At 38.0% G+C, this 21,384-nt stretch overlaps 1 protein-coding gene across 15 annotated transcripts in view; it reads left to right on the top strand.

Moving 5' to 3' along the window:
* ST7 (suppression of tumorigenicity 7) overlaps positions 1-21,384 on the top strand; it is a 276,697-nt gene that overhangs the window by 222,009 nt on the left and 33,304 nt on the right. For 14 of the 15 annotated variants that reach the window (XM_007982681.3, XM_007982683.3, XM_007982682.3 and 11 more), the window contains 2 exons: positions 13,931-14,003; positions 15,442-15,544. In XM_007982681.3, coding sequence (XP_007980872.1) covers positions 13,931-14,003; positions 15,442-15,544 — 176 coding nt within the window. Of the gene's footprint in view, positions 1-13,930; positions 14,004-14,740; positions 15,545-21,384 lie in introns of those variants that run through there. The other variant, XM_073009298.1, reaches the window with a different exon arrangement.

The following is a 21,384-nucleotide window of genomic DNA, read 5'->3' on the forward strand; positions in this document are numbered from 1 at the left end:
CCAAAGATTAGGGTGGGAATGTGGAAAAGAATTCATGTGTTTCTTATTCATTGTCATTTGTGCATTTCAATTTTAGAAGAATCTCATAGAGCAAGTGAACGCAGGTCTGAGCACTATAAGGTACCTTTGGGAGCATCTAGTTCTGCCTGTCTCTAGTTAGTGATCCTTGGGGATACCAGAAGGCAGTCATGGGTGGTGGGGAAGAGGTGGATCAGGTCCCAGCTCTGCCTTTCACCAACTGAGGGAGCTTGAGAAAATTACTTAACAATCCAAGCCTTGGTTTCTTTCTCTGGATATGAGATCAAGGCTTAGAAAGGCTAAGTAACTTGCCTGAGATCACACAGTGGGTAATTTGTTGTGAGGATTAAAGTGGTTTAATCTATGTTAAGTGTTAAGAACAGTGTGGGACACACAGTAAGAGTTCAAATATTATTCGCTATTATAAAGAGCCGAAAGTGTCTCTCCTAAACTTCACCACTATTCTTCATTAGTCTTGTTCAAATGGAAAACCATATATAAAATGTCACAATGAGGGAATAAGAGCCCAGTCTTATGCTCCACAAAAAGACAATGTTATGACTTGTTATTAAAATTAATTATGGATCTAATAGGACATACAGATATTTGATTAGAACTAAAATTCTTAGTTTTATCTAAAGCTTTAGAAAGCTGAAAAAAGAAATGCCAGGGAGTTTTACTCCTGATCAAAGGAAAAATTACTTCTTTGGGTTCATAGCAACTTCAGCCTCTGAACAGTTTGTCCTAGTAGAAATACAGATCTAAGCGCTTTTGGATATTTACTCCGTTAAGTCATTTAGTGATTGCCCTAAATTTGGGGCAGAATCTTCTCTTGTTCTTCCCTTCTTTCTCAAAAGAACTAGGGACAGCTGGTCTTTCTTACAGTCACAAAAGTTATATAAATGCAACCACTATATCAAGATCATTTTTACTGATGCCATCAAGCCCATCCTAAATTAGCATTATTATCTGCCATCTGGTAATTTGCAGAGGGTATACTTTTTAGAACAGGACATGTTTCTAACATTGGAGGAAATACTTTCATCTCAGTAGATTGAAAACAGAAGTTCTAAGGAAAGTCATTAGGGAATCACTCTATGTTGAGACTATTCAGAGAAAAAGCCTTTTGCTGATACTGTTTTGCAGAGTCAGCAAGCAGTTATAACTAAAAATTTCGTAAACCTTGTTTATTGCCCAGGGCCTTATAACTAGCACAAGTTATTCAGCTATCATCATAGTTCCTTTGAAATGGTTACTGGACACCCTGTCTTTTGGTTAGGCTGTTTTCCATTTATGTTTGAGGAATAAGTAAAAATAGGAAGGATGTGAGATGCCTGGAGGTCCAATGAATAAAATCTGTATTTGTCAAACACTTCAGGTGTCAGTCTGTCCATACTTCCAAAACAGTGCTTTTCAGTTAAGTATATAGATGTGAATTTTGGTGCCACAGGCACAAGCATCTGAAATACCCATCTGAAAATACCCATCACAAAATTAGGTTGCATATTAGAAAGAAGATTTGGTATGCTGTTGGTTTCTAGTGACAGACTATAAACCTAGTCCAGCTCCTTTCCCTGGGTTGGCTGTTACAGAAAAGATCACGGATACCAGGCAAGAGCTTAAAGAGAGTCCTTGTGAAAAGACTGGCAAATGAACCACATTGGTGCTTCAAAGAAGAAAATAATTATCAGCACTGATGCTAATGGCTGTGGCTTCATGCCTCTAAGCACAAGTCACTGAGAAATGGTGGTCTTACGTAGCTTTTCACTGGATGCTCTGCAGATTTGGACACCAAGAGGTAGATCTGCCATGAGGACTAGGCCTTTGAGGTTACTTTAGAACAAATGATAGACTGTTAGGGGATGAACTATATATTGCAGTGAGCAAAAGTTGTGACAATAGATGTCATTTCAATGAGGACTATATGCATGACAAACTTCTGTCTCTGATGATGGAAGACCTTTGGTGAATGCATACATCTGTAATTCACATAGTTGGCACATGCACAAACCCTCCAAATTTATGTTGGGTTTGGTAATCCTTATTGCCCAGTTATCATAATTTACCCAGGTAACATCCCTCCCCAGCTAGCCATTACCATCAGGGAAACTGCTGTGTTTGGCTTCAGGGCACCAGCCACAGAAGGGCCCTCTGACACAGACCTTCTGGGGTAATCCAGTCTAAAAGTTGCAAATAACATCTGGTGTTTGGCTTTGTAGCATAAGATGAATTTTTCTGGGTGTAGTTGAATGTGTAGTGCTTGTCCTTCCCCCTGCCCCAAATGACTAAGGTCATGTAGAACTTCCTAATTGAATCATTGAACTCCCAGTCGGCACATCTTTTTGAGATTCTTGTATATCAATCCCTTTTATTTCTTCAGTAAAATTTTTCCCTTTAGTTGGAAGGGGACCTCAGATTGGCTTTCTGAAGGTGGGGCAAAAAGACCTTATACTACCTGGAATCAACAATAACAAAAATTTAAGGACAGAATCCTGTATGTCTATTGTTTTCTTTGCATCATATCATAAACAAGTAAACTGATAAATTAATCACATAATGGTACAGTAAGAACACATCACAATCCACAAACAGGTTATGAAGAAGAAATGGACTGCTTTTTAAATTTGTTTTCCATTTTTGTTTGGTTGGTTGGTTCATGCTTCCAAGAACATCTGTGAAGGCCAAATATGTTGGATTATAGGAGCTTCAAGTGTACCTGGTAGAAATGATATCAATTTGTTGCCTGACCAAGAAAAGGGATTCTTGGTACTTCATAATTTTAAAGGATAACAGGGAGTAAATAGGTTAATTTTTTTCAAATTATTTCAGCAAGGATCTATCAAGTCCTTATTATGTTGAAGTACTAACTTTTAGGTGCTTTAGATTCAGAGATAAATATAACCTATTCTCTGTCATCAAGAAGTTTTCAGTCTAGTGGAAAAAACAAAAATACAAAAATAAGGCGAAGCAAGATGAATCAGTGCTCAGTGAGTCTGTTTGAAATAAGCTGTGGGGAGTACAGAGAAAGAAAGCCTTTGAGAGCAAGCTTGTGCCCCTTTCATCTCAACCCCTTTGTACTAAGGTAGTCATTGGGAACATCTGTGGTCAGTGAGTGACTCGATCTGTAAGATCCCACTACGATATAGTGTTCTCATTTGTGAGATGATTTGAGATTTATATATCTACTTGCTGCCGCCTTTGAAAAAAATTTAGATTCCTAGATATGAGAACTGACCCTGCATTGAAACTACATCTTGGTTGTTTTGGGAGATGAACAAAAGGATATCAGATCAAAAAGGTTATCATGGAAAACTGTTCTATCCTGTGTAAAGTTTTGCAACATAAGTTTTCCGAGGCCCATCTGATTGACAGTTTTACTCATAATTACAGACATTTCTTCCAAGATTATTGAATTAAAGTTTGGCTGTTATGAACCACTTATGACTGTTGAAAATTCAAGAGTCATTCTCCCTAAGATGACCTTTTCTTTCAGCAGCATCATTCCAATAACGGGTCCTTAAGGAGTCAGAAGAGGTGTGGTTTTCCTTGTTTTTTCTACTTTTCTTCAACCTTGTTTCAGTTTTTACTTTTTTGTTTTTTTCATCCTGCCCCACAATTTCATTCCACTGCTGTTTCAAATAGACATTGAGATTAGAGGACCAATACAATTTCAAACACTCTGCTGGAATTCTGTAAGCAAAGATAAATACAGTACACATGTTGAGAAATAACAAGTTTCTGATTCCCTGTTAGAACGTACAACACTCATCAATGTTGGCTTCTGGGAGCTAAATTGGATGTAAATGTTTGCAAGTTGAAGGAAGCTAATATCAAGAGATTTGAGATTTTAGTACATTAATTTAGGATTTTATTCAGCAAACACTGAGCGCCAGCTATATTTCAGACATTGTTTTTTGTTGTGGGTACAAAGTGATGAAGCAGCCTAGCTTTTACTCCTAAATCACACCATGTACGTAGGACAGGGAAATAAGAGAACAGACAGTTGCTGTAAAGTATAAAGATTGCGATGCACTTCAGCCCAAGATGGAAGGGGCACCGCAGGGCAGCAAGGAGGAGCGAGGGGAGCCTTCCCCTTGGGGGTGGTGTCTGAACCGGACAGGAAAGGTGCTTGAGGCAAGGAGAGCATATTGAAAGGTGCAGAGGCGCAACTGGCATGACTTATTTGGAGAATTGTCTGTATCCCTTAGAGCAGAGGGATGAGGAGGGATGCAGTGAAGGGAAGATGACTTGGGTGAGTTAGCCGGGGATGTGGGGTGGTAGAGGGACTGGATTAAAATCCAAGCTTGCATTTTATTTTATGGGCCCTGGAGAAGCCTGGAGGCAGTTTCAGAAAGGGCTTCAGTCCAGCCCAGAGTGAAGTGGGTGGCACAGTACATTCACACCGTGCCCCTTTTGAGTGGAGGTACTTGAGAGATCACAGTGGGAAAGCACTCAGGTGTGGAAGAGTGGAGTGCCACTGCAGCAGGCTGGTGAGGTGATCTCCCACACTACAGTGGAGCACATTCTGTCCTGGAGGGAGACATTTGTGAGGTTTTCTGAGCATGGGTGTAAAAGAGTTAGAATTTGGTTTTTCTTTCTTAAGCAACAAGTAGGAATCCTAGTGCAGAAACTTTTGTCTCCTGGGTGGGAAAACTTACTTGAAACTATAACCACTTCATTTCATTTGCTCTCGGGTAATCTCTTTACAGGACATTGAGCCCTATGTAAAACCACCATCACCCACAGACAGTCTTTCAAGGGAGCGTAACTAAGGGTGAAGAGCCTGTCAGGACCCATGTCACCCATCAGTGCCCACCTACTTCTGCTGAGTTGTAACAATGACATGAGGAGAAAAAATGCGGAAGAAGGGAACAGGTGGCATGTCCAGCTGTACTTTCTGTAAAGGCTGTGAATTTGAAGATAGGAGAGGACATGATGTGAATGCCTGTATACATCTCACTTGCTAAAGCAAACCATCTGAAAAATTCCTGCCTTGTTGATACTTCAGTTACTACTAAAATAGACAAAGCATTAGAATAATACCATCGATTTAATTCTTACCAAAAAGGAAGAAGCTTAAGAGAAGGAGACCATATTATCCTGTAGCTCTAGTTTAAAAAAAAAAAAAAAAAAAGGAATATTAGGCACAGGTGTACTTTGAATCTGAAACAAACAAAAGTAACAAAAAGCAAAAGCCATGCTCTTTGTTGTTGTTGTTGTTGTTTTGAGACGGGGTATACCCCAGGCTGGAGTGCAGGGGCATGATCACAGCTCACTGCAGTCTCAACTTCCCACGCTCAAGTGATCCTCCCACCTCAGCCTCCGAAGTAGCTGGGACTACAGGTGTGAACCACCACACCTGGCCAATTTTTTCTAGAGGTGAGATCTCACTATGTCGCCTAGGTTTGTCTTGAATTCCTGGACTCAAGTGATCCTCTTGCCTTGGCCTCCCAAAGTGCTGGGATTACAGGTGTGAGCCACCACACCCAGCCTTTTATTTGTTTATTTTAATGCAGAGGAAAGATAAATATGAACCCACAAACAGAATTTCAATTAATATAACTCTGTGCTGAGACTATTTGGCATAGGAGATACAGAGAGTTTTTTTTAAACTGGAAAATGGTTCGTGAAGGATGGAAGACTAAAAGTGGAAATTGCAGTTACTCCCAATGGATAAAAGTGTAAGGAAACATAAATGATTAAAGTGTATGAAAAGATCAGAATGACAAATAGCTAAATAAGTATATACAAGTCAGGTATAAACTTGTAAGCAGGTTTTCAGGGTGGCCAAAGACCAGAGGAAGCAAAAGTCTCACACATTACAGGATTTAACGTGTGACTCTGTTGTCCAAACAAAACAGTGAAGAATGACAGGGAAAGTAAAAGCAAGTATCACACTAACAATATGGAATAGTGACAAGGACGTGGTCAGTTCTGCCACTCATTTGTTGGGTGGCTCTTAAGAAAATCATTTAACTTTTCTGGGTCCATATTTCTCACCTATAAAAGAAAAAGATTTTGAGAGGTTGATCTTGGCAGTCCTGTACTGTTGTTCAGTTTTTTGTCAGTATCTTGGGGTAGTACTGTTTTGAGCAGAAAATACTGTATTAATACATTGCTGACGTACAATTATTCATTCCTATTTCATATTTCCCTTTAGTACTTTCTACTTTTTAAAAGAATGTGTCAAATAAGTCAATCCCAACCAAGTTGTAGAAATGATTATGTGGCTTTTGACCACAAGAAAAAAGGAGGTAATTGGGGATCTAACATGGATTTATTAAGACAGTTGTCTTATTAAACACTGATTTATTAAACACTGATGAGATAGTGGATGTGAAAATATTGGTAGTCTATACAATAGTATTTAAATGTTTATCTTATTAGTGTAAATGACCCTTTTCCTTCTTGTTTCTGAAATAGGAGAACACCATAAATGTGTTTACATCTTTATTTAAACAAAACATTTGGTAATATTTTAAATGCTGTCCTTTCAGGTACCATGGAGCAATATGGATATAATACTTAATTAATAAGTGGTTGCAGACATATCATTGCAGACTGTTGCAAATTGAGGGTGATCTCTAGAATCCTATTCCTAGATTCTGTCGTTGGTATTGCCATGGGCAGTATTTCTAAAAATCAGATCTTGGAAACTACATAGCACAGTTTAAAATCATGTGCTCAGGTTTGTTCTCGATTTGTGATATTGGCATATTTCTTAACCATTCTATGCTTCATTTACCCCACTTACCCCACCTATAAAGCAGGGATAACAGTCCTACCTCATAGGATTGCTCTGAGAATTAAATAGGATAATGTATATAAGTGATTAACACCAGTGCCTGGCAGTTAGCCTTTGGTAAGTGTTAGCAGTCATTTTGATGATGATAATGATCATATGGGGAAGAAGATTTGGAGGAAGCACAACTGTGTGTGGTAGCTTGAATCAGAAAAATGACTAATAGGTTGGAATGATGGGCTGAGGCTGAAATTATTAAGATTTAATGGCTCAGATTTAATTTTAAGATTTGAAATGTAATGGAGTCAGATGTGAAATCCTGCCTATAGGTTTTTTTGTTGTTGATGATTTTTTTTAATGTTCATGGCTTACATAAAAGGGAGAAAAGACCTGACTTTGGCTGAAGTCTGTTTGAATAGAATTGCAGGGGTGAGGGTGGGGGTGGTGTTGACCACGCAATCAAAGAACAGACAAAGAGTCCCAGCTGCTCAACACCAGGGCGTTCTAGCTGGTATTCAGAGACATGGAGCGTCGCAGCTCCTCAGATGGCACGTTTCCCCGAGCTCTCTACTGCTCAGTTCGGGGGATTTAGAGGATTGTTTTCATTTCTAATTCTCATATTTTGAAATCACCTGTGGCCAGGTAACAAAAATAGATGAGAAGTTCTGAAGAATATGTCAGGTGAGGAACTGGAGGTATTTATCCTAGAGAAAATTGCTATAGAAGAGATACTTTAACCATCTTAATGCTTGAAAGATTGACGAACAATGATCAGATTCTGTTTTCTTATGGAAGGTGTAAGTGATTTTTAGATAAAGATTTGTAGAGAGAATGGAGTGGGGCAGAATGATAAAAGGCAAGTAAAATGTTATGGAGGTCAGATTGGTAAGATAAGACATCTTCAGGTGACCACAAGATTTCAGGTTTTATTTTGTTTTGTTTTGTTTTGTTTTAATTTTTATTGGCTGGGTACGGTGGCTCAGGCCTGTAATCCCAGCATTTTGGGAGGCCAAGGTGGGCGGATCACTTGAGGTCAGGAGTTCGAGACCACCTTGGCCAACATGGTGAAACCCTGTCTCTACTAAAAATACAAAAATTAGTCAGGCATGGTCATGTGCACCTATAGTTCCAGCTACTTGGGAGGCTGAGGCACAAGAATTGCTTGAACCCGGGAAGTGGAGGTTGTAGTGAGGGAGATTGTGCTACTGCACTCCAGCCTGGGTGACAGAATGAGACTCTATCTCAAAAAAAAAAAAAAAAAAAAATATATATATATATGTATATAATTGAGGCATAAATTACATGTAATTACATGTACAACTCTTAAGTACAGAGGGATGATTTTTCACTTATATATATATACCCATATGACTGCTACCCAGAATGAAACGGAACTTTCTGAAATCTCAGAAGGTTGCCTCATACTCCCTTCCAGCCAATAACTGCCCTCCAGCCCAGCAGTAACCATTTTCCTTACTTTTATCATAATATATTAGTTTTGCAAACTTCACACAATCACTTTGGAACACTGTCTAACAGTTTCCAGTAAAGTTAAACAGACATCTATCTTCAGATCCAGCAATCCTATTTTTAGTTACATATCCCTGAGAAATGAGTTTTGTTAAGCTTACACAAAAATGATCACAGCAGCTTTTTTCATAACAGTCCGAAGTGGGAAAACAATTCAAATGTCCTTTAGCAAGAGAATAGATAAACATGTGGTGTATCCACACAATGAAATATTACTTAGCAATGAAAAAGAATGAATGACTGATCCATGTTTTGAGATTCAACATGGATGAATCTCAAAAACAGCATGCTAAGTGAAAGGAACCAGACAAAAATGAGTACAAAAATGAGTCTGATTCCATTTGTGTGAAGTGCAGGATTACAACTTTTAATGAAAGACTTTCATGACAATTTGATTTTGCATGCCTGAGATGTTTGGGGAAATTTCTTCTCCTTTCAGAAAAACATTTTTACAAAACATAAGATGGCAAAGAGGTGGAACAAAAATTAATACTGGCAGTTCAGCTTTGCCTAAGTGAGAAACATTTACTTAGCATTCCTTGTTTCTGCAGTGAGTAATGGAATTATGTGATACCTCATTATTTCCTTTCCTTTTGTTTGCTCTTTGGATTCTAATTCGTAAGAGGTAATAATGTAGCTAAATGCCACTTACAAAAGTCAGAAGGCCACTGCAGAGTCAGTGTGTTCATACAAAATCAAACTGACTTAGAATGATTTTGAGTTGCTTACTCAAAGTAAAATTTCTGAATAAATTACAGACAATATTGGAAAGTGGATGATTTGTTCTTATTGCCACCATTTCAATCACCACTGGTAGCTACTCTATTCATCTTATCATTTTATCCATTTCCATAGTGATAAAAGCATGAAGTCATAGCAGGCAGACAGAACAGTACAGAACAGATTAGTGATCACTGGGAGACATGTATGAGGAAGGACAGGGAAAGTACAAATATAAAGGGGTAGCACCAGGGAGTTCCTCTGTGGTAATGGAACAGTTCTGTATTTTGGTGTGGTTACATGAATCTAGTTGTGGGATGAAATTGGATAGACATGCACATTTGATTGTATATAAAAAATGGTGAAAATGAACAAGGTCTGTAGTGTACCCAATAGTACTCTAGCAATGTCAGTTTCTTGTTTTTTGATATTATACTACAGTTATATAAAATACCACCATTGGGAGAAGCTGAGTGAAACATTTACAGGACTCTGTGTATATTTTTATAAATTTCTGGAAACCTATAATTATGTCAAAATATTAAGTTTAAAAATTATAGGCAGCAATAACCAAGCTTCCCCCTTTTTTGTGGGGTGAGGTGGGAATGAAAGAGGAGGTGCTCATGGGGCAGGCAGCCTAAATAATTTCTCCTAGAGGAGAGTATATATGGTTCTTGTTAATGGTGAGCCAAACATCAGTTCCTGCCACTGGTTTAGATGTTAGGCAGTTATTAGATTAAAATATGACTAATAAGGTAACTGTACCATAGCGGGCACACTGTAAATAGAACACACTAACTTTCACAAGAGTATGTGAAAGTTACATCTGATAGATCTCCGGGCCGACAGCACCTCATGTGATAAATTCTACGTTTGTCTATGCTGTCGGTATCTGACTCCACCAATGTATTTGCCCATGAACTTGCTTCAGGCAATTTCTAGAACAGAATTCTTCCCTCTAGCATCATTATCTGCTAAAAAAAAAAAAAAATACAAAAAAAAAAACAGTTTTTGCATGTACATGACAGAAAACTTTGGAAATACAGATAAACAGTGGGGAAAATTGTCTATAATCTTGCCATGCAGAAATAACCACCACCAATGGAGTAGTCCTCCCTTATCCTTACGGCATATGTTCTAAAACCTCCAGTGAATGCCTGAAACCATGGAGAATACTGAACCCTGTATACACAATATTTTTTCATGTACATATATGCTTATGATAAAATTTAATTTATAAATTAGGCACAGTAAGCTGGATGCGGTGGCTCGCGCCTGTAATCCCAGCACTTTGGGAGGCCAAGGTGGGTGGATCACAAGGTTGGAGTTCGAGACCAGCCTGACCAACATGGTGAAACCCCGTCTCTACTAAAAATACAAAAATCAGCTGGGCGTGGTGATGCGTGCCTGTAATCTCAGCTACTCAGGAGGCTGAGGCAGGAGAATTGCTTGAACCCAGGAGACAGAGCTTGTAGTGAGCCGAGATCGTGCCATTATACTCCAGCCTGGGTAACAGAGCGAGACTCTGTCTCAAAAAATAAGTAAATAAAATAATAAATAAATAATAAATAAATTAGGCACAGTAAGAGATTAACAATAACTAATAAATAGAACACTTATAACAATATGTCATAAAAGTTATGTGAATGTGGCCCCTCCTTCTTGTCATTCTACTTACTACATACTGTGGTCATAACTTTTGCAGTTTTGAGGTACAACAGTGAAACTAACAAATTTCTTTTCCTTTTTCACGATTCACGTGATTCATTCCTGCTGTAGATCTTAGCAGCCTCGGTGTATGATTTTTTTCTTTTTTTATTAAGTTGAGAAGTTTCACCTTTTCGTTTAATGGAAGCACCTTACATCTTCTCTTTGGCCTATCCAAATTGCCAGCATCACTATTCTTTCACTTTGCGGCCATTATGCAATAAAATGAGGGTTACTTGAACACAAGCACAGTGATAACTATGACAGCACTGTGATAACTATAATGCATGTGGCCACAAAGTAACTGATGGGCAGTAGCATCTACATTGTGGATGTGCTGGACGAAGGGATGATTCACATCCTAGGTTGGATGGAGCAGGACAGTAACAAGATCCCATCACACTACTCAGAATGGCATGCTGTTTAAAACTTATAAAGTATTCGTTTCTGGAATTTTCCAGTTAATATCTTCAGACTGCAGTTGACTGTGGACAACTGAAACCACAGAAAGTGAAACTACTGATAAAGGGAGTCTACAATATTTGGTGCATATTATTCCAATCTTTTTCTTTGTGTATATAAATGCTTTTAAAGATGAATATTAAAGCATACTTTTTATAAACTTATTAATGTGTGCACAATACATTTCCCCCAGATCATTCAATGACTGCATGGAATTGTACCCTGTGAATGTACTTACAGCATGTTAACCAGTCTATAATTGGACATTGGGCCTTTTCCAGTATTCCATTAGAAACAATGTTGTGATGAACAATCTTTGTGCACATTAATGATTATTTCCTAGGATAAAGTCTTAGAAGTGGAATTGCTGGGTAGGCAAAACGTAAGAGCTTTCCATTTATATTGCCTAAGTGCTCTGCAGAAAAATATGCATCACTTTCAAAAATGAAAATTGTAAACCAAAACCTATCTGAACAACAAGACGCTCTATGTGAAGGGAAATTTAGGATCAGTTTCTTTAGAGTGATTCATCCCTCCTTAGAGGCAAATTGCTATTACCAAATAGATGTAATGTTTTTACAGAAAAAAGAATAACATTGAAAATATCTAAATAAACAAGCTATGCAAGAATATTTTGCTATTTTCTATTTTTCTTAATCAGTGGGAACAAAATAACTCACTAGCATAAAAAGATAAATAGAATGAAATGCCACCAATGGGGAATGGGGTATTTTCATAGAGCTACATTTCCCTGTTTCCTCATTTGATATTGATTAAAATATATTTTTGGTTATTTTTAAGCATTTTTCTTGTGCACATATACTACTTAATAAAGGAGAAGGAGCAAACATTTTAAAAATGGAGAAAATGTACTGTAGTCGTCATATGTTGCTGAATGCTGTTGCATTTTTCTAGTTGTGAATGTCCTGTCTATGCTAGGCGGAATGGGGGTCAGGATTCTAGATTGAAGATTACCTTTGATTAGGCATCTCTAGTCATTTGCTGGAACGCCTCAATTGTATCTCTTTCTGTATTTCTCTCTGGGTGAAAGTGTTCATTTGATTGATTAGGTAACCATCAAACACAACTTGATCTTTCTTGTTGAGCAGCTAAGTCCTTGAAAAGAGGCTCCTTCTCGTGCTGCCACCTTCAAATAATTATGATCATTGTTTTCAGAAACAAGGCTTGGGTAACTTTAAAATCAAAAGTCTGAACTTTTAAGTAGGCCATGTATCATCTAGATTTTTTTATTAGCTTCAAATAACAATCAATGAGTATACCCCAAAAACAGGATATTTCATTCTTGTATTGATTCCCCACACTGGAAAGCTGTTAAATGTTTAGATGCTGGAAAAGCAACAATACTAATCCATGAGTGTCTGGCATTTTTTTCTTCCTAATTGTAAGCGCACCATTTTATATAGTATGTATGTGGTGGTGACATTTTGCTTGAAAATAGTTGATGAGATTAAGGGTACAAAGACCTCTTTTCCTTTCAATTCTGTGCTGATATTTTCTATGATTGTGTTTTATCAATGTCATTGAAATTTCCCTCAAAGAGAAGTTCCTTAGGAATCTCCTTGGAATTGGCATTAAATACTCCTTATTGAAAGAGAGATTGGTTTTCTTTTATGAAATTGTTTTCTTCTGCCTCTGTCTATTGGCTAATTATGTGACTTCCCTTTTTCATTTCTACTTTAATGTAATCCTTTCTAAGTTGAAAACAGCCTTGCAAAGAAACTTGCAGGGCATTCCAGGTGCAAAGAGTCCCTCTAACCTAGAATGAATTTTGCAGCATCTGGGAATGGCATATTTTTACCTGTTCTGAATTAAAGTATTTCTGTGTTATAGTGTAAATTTGGTTGCAAGTATTAAATACTAACTCCTATTCTGGAAAGAATGCAATCATACTTTAAGAACATGTTTTTCACCCAAAGGAATGCCCTCTTTGAGTTTATCTACTCTCAGTTGTACCCTGTGCTTTCACTTTCCTGTAAACTCATTATCTGAACCCCACTCCCACCCTGGCCTTTCTGTACTTTTTGTAAAATTGAAAGGAACTGTTTTTCCTGGTGATGAGTGAGTCTTCACATGAAAGGAGATTTATGATAGGTTGGCATAAGCAAAAATTGTGTAGTTTCCTAAAGATTTCATACATATACTGTTTAAAAGTTATATATGTTTATTTATATATTAGATATATATGTGTATCTCCTTGACTTTGACTTTTACATTTTTAACAAGCACTATTAAAAATTGAATGTAAACTTGAAATTTAATGCAAAAGAAATGTAGTTTAAATCTGACCACTAAAGAATCATTCATTTGGCTATGTCTTTTTTTAATCTAGATTTTTTTCTTCAATTAGTATTTCATACACCTGTCGAAATTTTGATAAGTGACAAAGACACTTTCACATCAAGGATATTCATGTGATATATAAATTTATATATTTATAGCTATAATATGCTTCAACTCAACATACAAAAATTTGTATTTTAAAATAGAAGGTGATTGCTTAAGAGTCAGCCTGGTGGACATGAATTATTCATAAAAATACAACCTACCCTTAGTTTCACATACTGTTTTGATACAGTAAGGAATAGCTGAAATTCTTGTGTAACATATGTATTAAAATATTCTTCATTTATGCTTTATTACACTTAAATGTGATTAAAATGCTAGTGTATTGAAAATTATTGCTTTGTTACCTACAAACTTATGTGTTCCTACTTTCTTTTTCTCCAACAGATATAAGCTTACCAAAGTCAGCAACAATATGCTACACAGCTGCTTTGCTCAAAGCAAGAGCTGTCTCTGACAAGTAAGTGAATAGTAGCTTGCGCGGTACTAATGCCTGACCAGAATTGAGATGTGTTGCCTCTGAGGGCTTTCTCTGGAAGTTTCTCTTAGTCTATGAGACCCCTGCTTATAAGCATGCATTTTCCAAAACCTGCTGTTCTTTTCTTTCACTATTAGAAGGAGGGAATGTGTATCTTCAGGTAATATAAGGGTGTGTAAAGGTATCCCAAAGCAGGATTTATTTGAAATTCCATACTTCTGAGATGACTTTTTTGGTGTGAGACAGTAGATACCAAAACACCTGCTTGGGACTTACACAGAATGCCATCCTTCTATTCGTTTCTTGCACATTCCTCTCCCTTCAGCAGTCCATAAATGGGCAGTGTCATCCACATGTGGAATGTGGCAGACGGGATGGTCATCTCTCATTCTTTGCCTCATCAACTCCAAATTAGCCCCCACTGGTCTGTTAACTTTGAGTTGCCATCTCAATGGGACGTTTGCCTATTTTGTTCAGGCAGGTGACTATGGCATATGGACTTTTCATAAGCATCCAAGGATGCCTGTCAGGTGAAAGAGCCTAGATGGCTTAACTGGTTTTGAGTCCATAAACTCTTACACTTCCCCGATATAATCCCTCTGTAGCATCAAAAGCAGAGAATAGGAAACCAGCCTCTGCTGTATCAGACAAGTTTGCTGTTAAGTGTGTGTACACTTCAAGACCAAAGTAATTTTCTTTCATTCTTTTTTATCCTGTAGATCGCCAGTACCTACTGCAACATCTTTTCTCCCTACACAGCGACTCCAGCTTGGGAGGGCAGGGCCAGGGTTGTCACAGCTTCCCCTGTGGTGTCTGCCTGCCAAGCACAGCTCTGGAGTTAGCCCTGGGTGTGAGGTGAGAAAGAGATTGCATGGTCTGGTTTTTTTCATTCACTCGGGCAGGTGTCTCGCCCGCAGTTTGGGCATGCACACGCCCCCTGCCGGAATGGCCCCAAGCAGGCTCGCCTGCTGCTGACGCTGCAATGATTTAACCTCCATCGCAGCACTGACATTGGGTGGGAGGCCTCCTTTCAAATCCTTCCCAGCTCTGTTTTTAACCAAGTGCACTCTTCTGTAACCTAGTTTTCTCTTTTTCCTACACTGTCTGCCCTTGTCAGTCCTACCTCTTCCCCCGACCTGAGCAGGTACCTCGTAGAAGACTTAGATTAGCTATTTAGACAGAGACTTGACAGCCGAATTTAACTCCTGCCATGACTAGATGCAAGCACGCTTTCTGCTTTTGCTGGGGTTTTTGCTGGCCTCGGTCCTCGGGGTCACTCAGAGGTTCCATGCAGTAGAAGTTTGGAGAGCTCATGTCATTGGCTCGTTGTGGTTTTATGGGCCCTTGATGTGTAGATGCTTTCGGGTTGATGCCCAAGCAGTGGTCCCAACTGGATGGTTTTTGTCTTTCTGCTTTTCAGATTCTCTCCTGAGGCTGCATCTCGGCGGGGGCTGAGCACAGCAGAGATGAATGCAGTAGAAGCCATTCATAGAGCTGTGGAATTCAATCCTCATGTGCCAAAAGTGAGTCTGTGGAATCCCCACAGGAACTCGTTATGATAGCAGAGAAAGCATTCATTGACCACGGTGTTGTATCTCGACTACACCGGTTATAAAAAATGAATTGCAACCAACAAATGTTGAGGCCCTGTATAGTGTATGGGCATTGGCCTCATTTTAAGCAAAGCTACACTCAAGAGGCTTTGGGGCAGATTTCCAGACTTCACTTAATAAGGGTAAATCGATAGACCTCGCTGAGGCAGGCCACGAAGCCTGAAATTGGCAAAAAGTAGATATCCCGGGAGTGTTGACGCATTTGATAGGAATTTCACACCAGTTATGGTCTCACAAAGACCAAAATCGGGAAATAAATGTTGTTGTGAATAAAACTGGTAAAAATAAAAAAAAAAATACTGACTAATGTGGCATTCCTTGTCTCTATAAATAAATGATAGTAATCAGTATTGGCAAGAAAATAATAGAGAAAACTTCAAAATATGAAAAAGTATTTTGCTTTGTACCATTTTAATAAGTATATGTAGTAGAAAATATTTGTTTTAGTTATTAACCACATGGTTGACCAATTTATAAATACCCAATATTTCCAATTTTTTTTTTCTGAAATTGATTTTAAGGGAATCAAATTGGAGCAGAGGATATTTCTGTAATCTTTTATTCAGGAGATGAATGTGTATTTATTATTTACCTATATTTAACTCCCTGCTCTTTTAGTATCTACATGCTGTATTACATAATTATCATCTTCTCTGAGGGAGAAAAAAAAAAGTAGCTGAGCGCCACTTTCAGTCCCGCTATTAAGTACATTTTGACCTCTAAGAAACTTCGTGTGGTTCACCTCAGGTATAACAAGCCATATCTTCCTTGGCAAAATGTCTGGTGAAGACTTACTGGTGAAAAATGACAAAGGAAGGCTGTTTGACTTGTGTTGTAGCACTATAGCAAAAGGGTGGGAGGTATGAGTGAGAGAGAGAGAGAGATGATTTATGGAGTTAACTACTTTATTTTGTTGATATCCAGAGTGACAGAGATAAGTGATCTAATATCATTCCTGGGATTTTAGTCAAGTCTGGGTCATTGTTTTCAGTTAGCAGGAAATTGAAGAGTGGTTCACTATGCCACATTTGCATAAGGATGTATTTATTCATTAGGCCTAATGGGTAATGACCAACATAGTGTTTGTAGATTTATGTATTGTCCATATGGTGCTATAACTATATCTCCTTATATAATATTTTTCACCTAAGCTAAAAACATTTATTCCACTTTGACTAAAATTTAAAACTAATCGTGAAAATATTATCCTGAATTACAGTAAACTGAGGTCATCTATTAATACTCATTGAATGCCATTCTCTACAGAGCTATTCAGGAAGCATAAATAAGGCTCTTTTAGAAGTGGTATTGAGCAATAAGTTCTGGTTTCTGAGGCAAAAACTCGTGTTCCACTTCTGGTTCTGTCATTTATCAGCCATTGGACATTGGGCTTAGCATTTCTCAGCTCAAAGTTGTCCCTCATCTTTAAATGAAGATAGGATAGAAACCCTGCCTGTCTTCTGTGGTAAAGATCAAGTGAGATTATATATTTGAAGTTCTTTGAAAATACTTGAGCACCATTTATTTGTAAATTATTAAGATTTTTGATAATTTTAATATCAAAAATTTTGATAATTATTGATAATTATTAAGAATTTTGATAATGATTGGGGACTTCTCATATCTAGGAACCAGATCTTTTACTGTGATCCTAACTAGAGCCTTACAATCCTGGGGCACAAGACAGAAAATCAGTACAGTACTTGTTGGTTAGATATTTTGATGGAAGTAGTCATCTAATGCTATAAAACTGGTCCGAAATGGTTAATTGAGCCTCTCGAAGAATATTAAAAGCCCTAAGAAACACTTTAAGGCTGCCCTGGAAGAATTTGACATAGTTAACCGGGATTCCACCTGCAAAATAGAATTATTCTAAAAGTGGAAACATTTCAAATATTTGATTGCACTCTAATTTCTAATCATGAAACTTAGAGAAGGTAGGGTAAACTACCTAGGTAAACTGACTCTCCAGCACTTTGCTTTGTTGATGATTGTGCTGAGGGGGAGATGTGTTTCCAGATCCTCTTCGTCTATCAGAATTCCGTGGGAGACGGGTCCTGGGATTCACTGGCCACATCTGTCAAGAATTAGCCACAAATTTCTAATATACAGTATGCAGCGTGCTCTAAACATCTTACTTTAGCAAATACACACACACACACACACACACACACACACACACACACACTCTCACATTTGGTGCCTTGGAGGCAGAGAATAATAGCCTTAGTTCTAATGAGACATCGGTGAAGGTTATAAACTCTTGTACTCTTAGCATAAGAAGGGGCCTTAAAGATCATCTAGGTCACCTTCCCATCCTAACCTTGACTCTCTCCTTATAATGATACTGTGATAATCATTTTTATTATTTTTTTTAATGTTATGTGCCAAGCACAGTGCTAACTGAAGTACGTAAGCCCTTTCACTTATTTTTCATAATGATTCTGTGAGGTGTGTTATATTATTATCCCTATTACATAGATGAAGGCACCGAAGATTTGGAGAGGTTAAATAATCTGCTCATGGTCATTCAGCAAATAAATGACAGAGCCTGAACCAATTCTGGGTTATCTACTCGTAAATGTTGCCCTCTACTGCCTCCCGCATCTCACCAGGGAACAGACCAGCCTAGGCTTGGACCCTTCAAATGCTGGTGGGTACACTGCTTCTCAAGGCATTCAGTCCCTTAAGGGCAATTCAGGTTTCTTCAAGATATCTTAAATGATATGACTTCCATGGCTTCTTTTTATCTACCACAGGAAGTTGTCAGTGGCCCACCACAGGAATTTTCAGTATCTGCATGCTGTATTATATGATTATCATCTTCTCTAAGGGAGGAAAGAATACCAAATATAGTAACTGAGAACTGCCTTCCATATATTTCCAGCTTTGCTTCATCTGGTATCCCATTAAGCAAAGATACATAGGTAATATTTCACCATCCAATGATAAATACCAGTCATTTACCTTCAGAGGGCTACTCTTAGGAACACTCTTCGCCTGCAGACATGAGGAGTAGGGAGGGAGTGTTGCTCCTTACCACATCACAGGACTGGGAAATAAATAAGAACAGTAAGAAACCCCTTGTCTCTGTTCTGAAGGAGAGCCCCTTCAGTGATCAGTTGGATGTGAAACACTAGAATTTCTGAAGTATTAGATTGCAGCAAACTAGTAAAGAGGAAGCAAACACACAGGCTCATCATTACCAACAGAACTGTCACTCCCTCCTGAGAAACTGTAGCTGTGCCACCAGCTCCCATAGGAAAAGGCATAAACTCCTTGTGCGATTCTTCAGTACCCTTCATAATCTGACCCAACTTGGTTTTCCTTATTTCCACCTCGTAACTATTTGTTCATCATTCCAGACACATTCTCTTTCCTTTCCCTTTTTCACTTCCTCTGAGGAAACCCTGTTGCCCCTTCACCACCACCATTAAGAGTCACCAGGAAGCTTGTTCTTCTTCATCAGAAGTAGTCTCTCTCTTCTCTGTGGTCTCTCAGTATAATGCATTGATTATGTACTTGCTGTTTACCTTTTGTTGAGGAAAATTGGGGATATTAATGATGCTGGCGATTTTCAACAACTAAAAACAAAACTCAAGAAGACAAAGAAATCTCGAATCTATTAGAGGATGTTTTCCATTTAATGGGATTAAAATCGCTTTGTGTGTAAAGAAAATTCCATTCATGTAATGCTGGACAATCAAAGGACTGCCCTCATCATGATTCTATACCTTCATCTTTGTATTGTTATAGTTTACTGGATTTGGGGCCTTCTTTCTGCAGATATGCTCCATGCTCACCCTGCTCTTCCTCAGTAGTCTTGAGATTTATATAGGGTGGGGGTGAGGGAGACATTTCTATCAGTGACCCATTAACTACACAGACCTGGGTTAACCAGAGCTTATGTGCTCTCAATATGCTGTAGCTACACTGCAAGCCTTGCACTGCAAGGAGATACATTTTCGTTTTGGAGGATGTTACATTAACTCCTTCAGGGTACAAAAGATAAACTTCCATTTTCTGACAAGTTTCCGAAAGGTGGGCTAAATTATTTGTTTGTTACCGGCAGTATTAGATATGTCTTTTGCTCTATAGTGGTATTATAAAAAACAATCTACTCATATTTAAGACTATTTCTAGCCTTTTTTCCTATGTATTTTAAATATTTTTACTTTACTATTTAAAAAAAATTAGCATAGGGCTCTTAACATGGACTTTATGTTTGGGTATTGGGGGTGTATTTGTTTCTGAGGGAGGATTATCAGATTTCCAGAGTTCTTTAACCTTAAAAAGGTTATCCTCCAACTAACAGTTCTAGTATTTTATCTATGTGCCTTCAGACTCTTTTAAGACAGTTTCTATAACTGGATACTTCTGTTTTGGATACTTCTTTTTTATCCAAAGATAAAAAAGATGTGAGGTAAAAAACATGTAATATGAGATCTTCCCTCTTACCAAATTTTTAGGTGTACGGTACAATCTTGTTAACTGTATTAGTCCATTCTCATGCTGCAAATAAAGGCATACTCAAGAGTAGGTGATTTATAGAGGAAAGAGGTTTAACTGACTCACAGTTCAGCATGGCTAGGGAGGCCTCAGGAAACTTACATTCATAGTGGAAGGGGAAGTAAACATGTCCTTTTTCACATGATGGCAGGAAGCAGAAGAATGAGCAAAAGGGGGAAAAGGCCCTTATAAAACCATCAGATCTCATGAAAACTCACTGACTATCATGAGAACAGCATGGAGATAACTGTTACCTCCCACCAGGTCTCTCCCACTACACATGGGGATTATGGGAAATAAAATTAAAGAAGAGATTTGGGTGGAAACACAGCCAAACCATATCATTAACTATATGCACATCACTGTACAGTAATCTCTAGAACTTTTTCATCTTGCACGATTGAAACTCTATTCTTATTGAACAGCAACTCCTCATTTTCCCCTCCCCACAGCCCCTGGAAAGCACCCTTATACTCTCTGCTTCTCTGAATTTGACTACTTTAGATACCTCGTATCAGTGGAATCATGTATTTGTCTTTCTGTGACTGACTTATTTTACTTAGCATAATGTCAAGCTTCATCTATGTTATATCCACCATATGACAGAATTTTCTTCTTTTTAAAGACCGAAAATTATTCCACTGTATGTATATGCCACATTGTCTTTATCCACTCATCTGTCCATGGACATTTAGGTTATTTCCTAATAACCTTGGCTATTGTGAATAATGCTGCAGTGAAAATAGCAGTGCAAATATCTCCTCAAGATCCTGCTTTCACTTCTTTTGAATGAATACCCAGAAGGGGGAATGACTGGATCATATAATGGTGATTCTATTTTTGATTTTTTGAGAAACTTCCAAACTGTTTTCCTTAGTGGCTGCACCATTTTACATTCCCACCAACAGTGCACAAGGGTTCCAGTTTTTCCACAAACTTGCCAACACTTGTTATTTTCTTGAGAGTGGCCATCCTAACACATCAGGTAAAAATTTTTTTGTGGTTTTGATTTTCATTTCTCTGCTTGTTAGTGATGTTGAGCATCTTTTCATATACCAGTTGGTCATTCATATATCTTCTTGGAGAAATGTCTATATGAGTCTTTTGCCAAGTTTTAAATCAGATTGTTGGGCTTTTTTGTTTTTTCATATTGAGTTGTAGGAGTTGCTTATATGTTTTCAATATTAACCCCTTATTAGATATATGATTTGCAGATATTTTCTCTATTCCACAGGTTACCT

Source organism: Chlorocebus sabaeus, chromosome 21 (assembly GCF_047675955.1).
Source record: "Chlorocebus sabaeus isolate Y175 chromosome 21, mChlSab1.0.hap1, whole genome shotgun sequence".
In the NCBI taxonomy this organism is placed as follows: domain Eukaryota; kingdom Metazoa; phylum Chordata; class Mammalia; order Primates; family Cercopithecidae; genus Chlorocebus; species Chlorocebus sabaeus.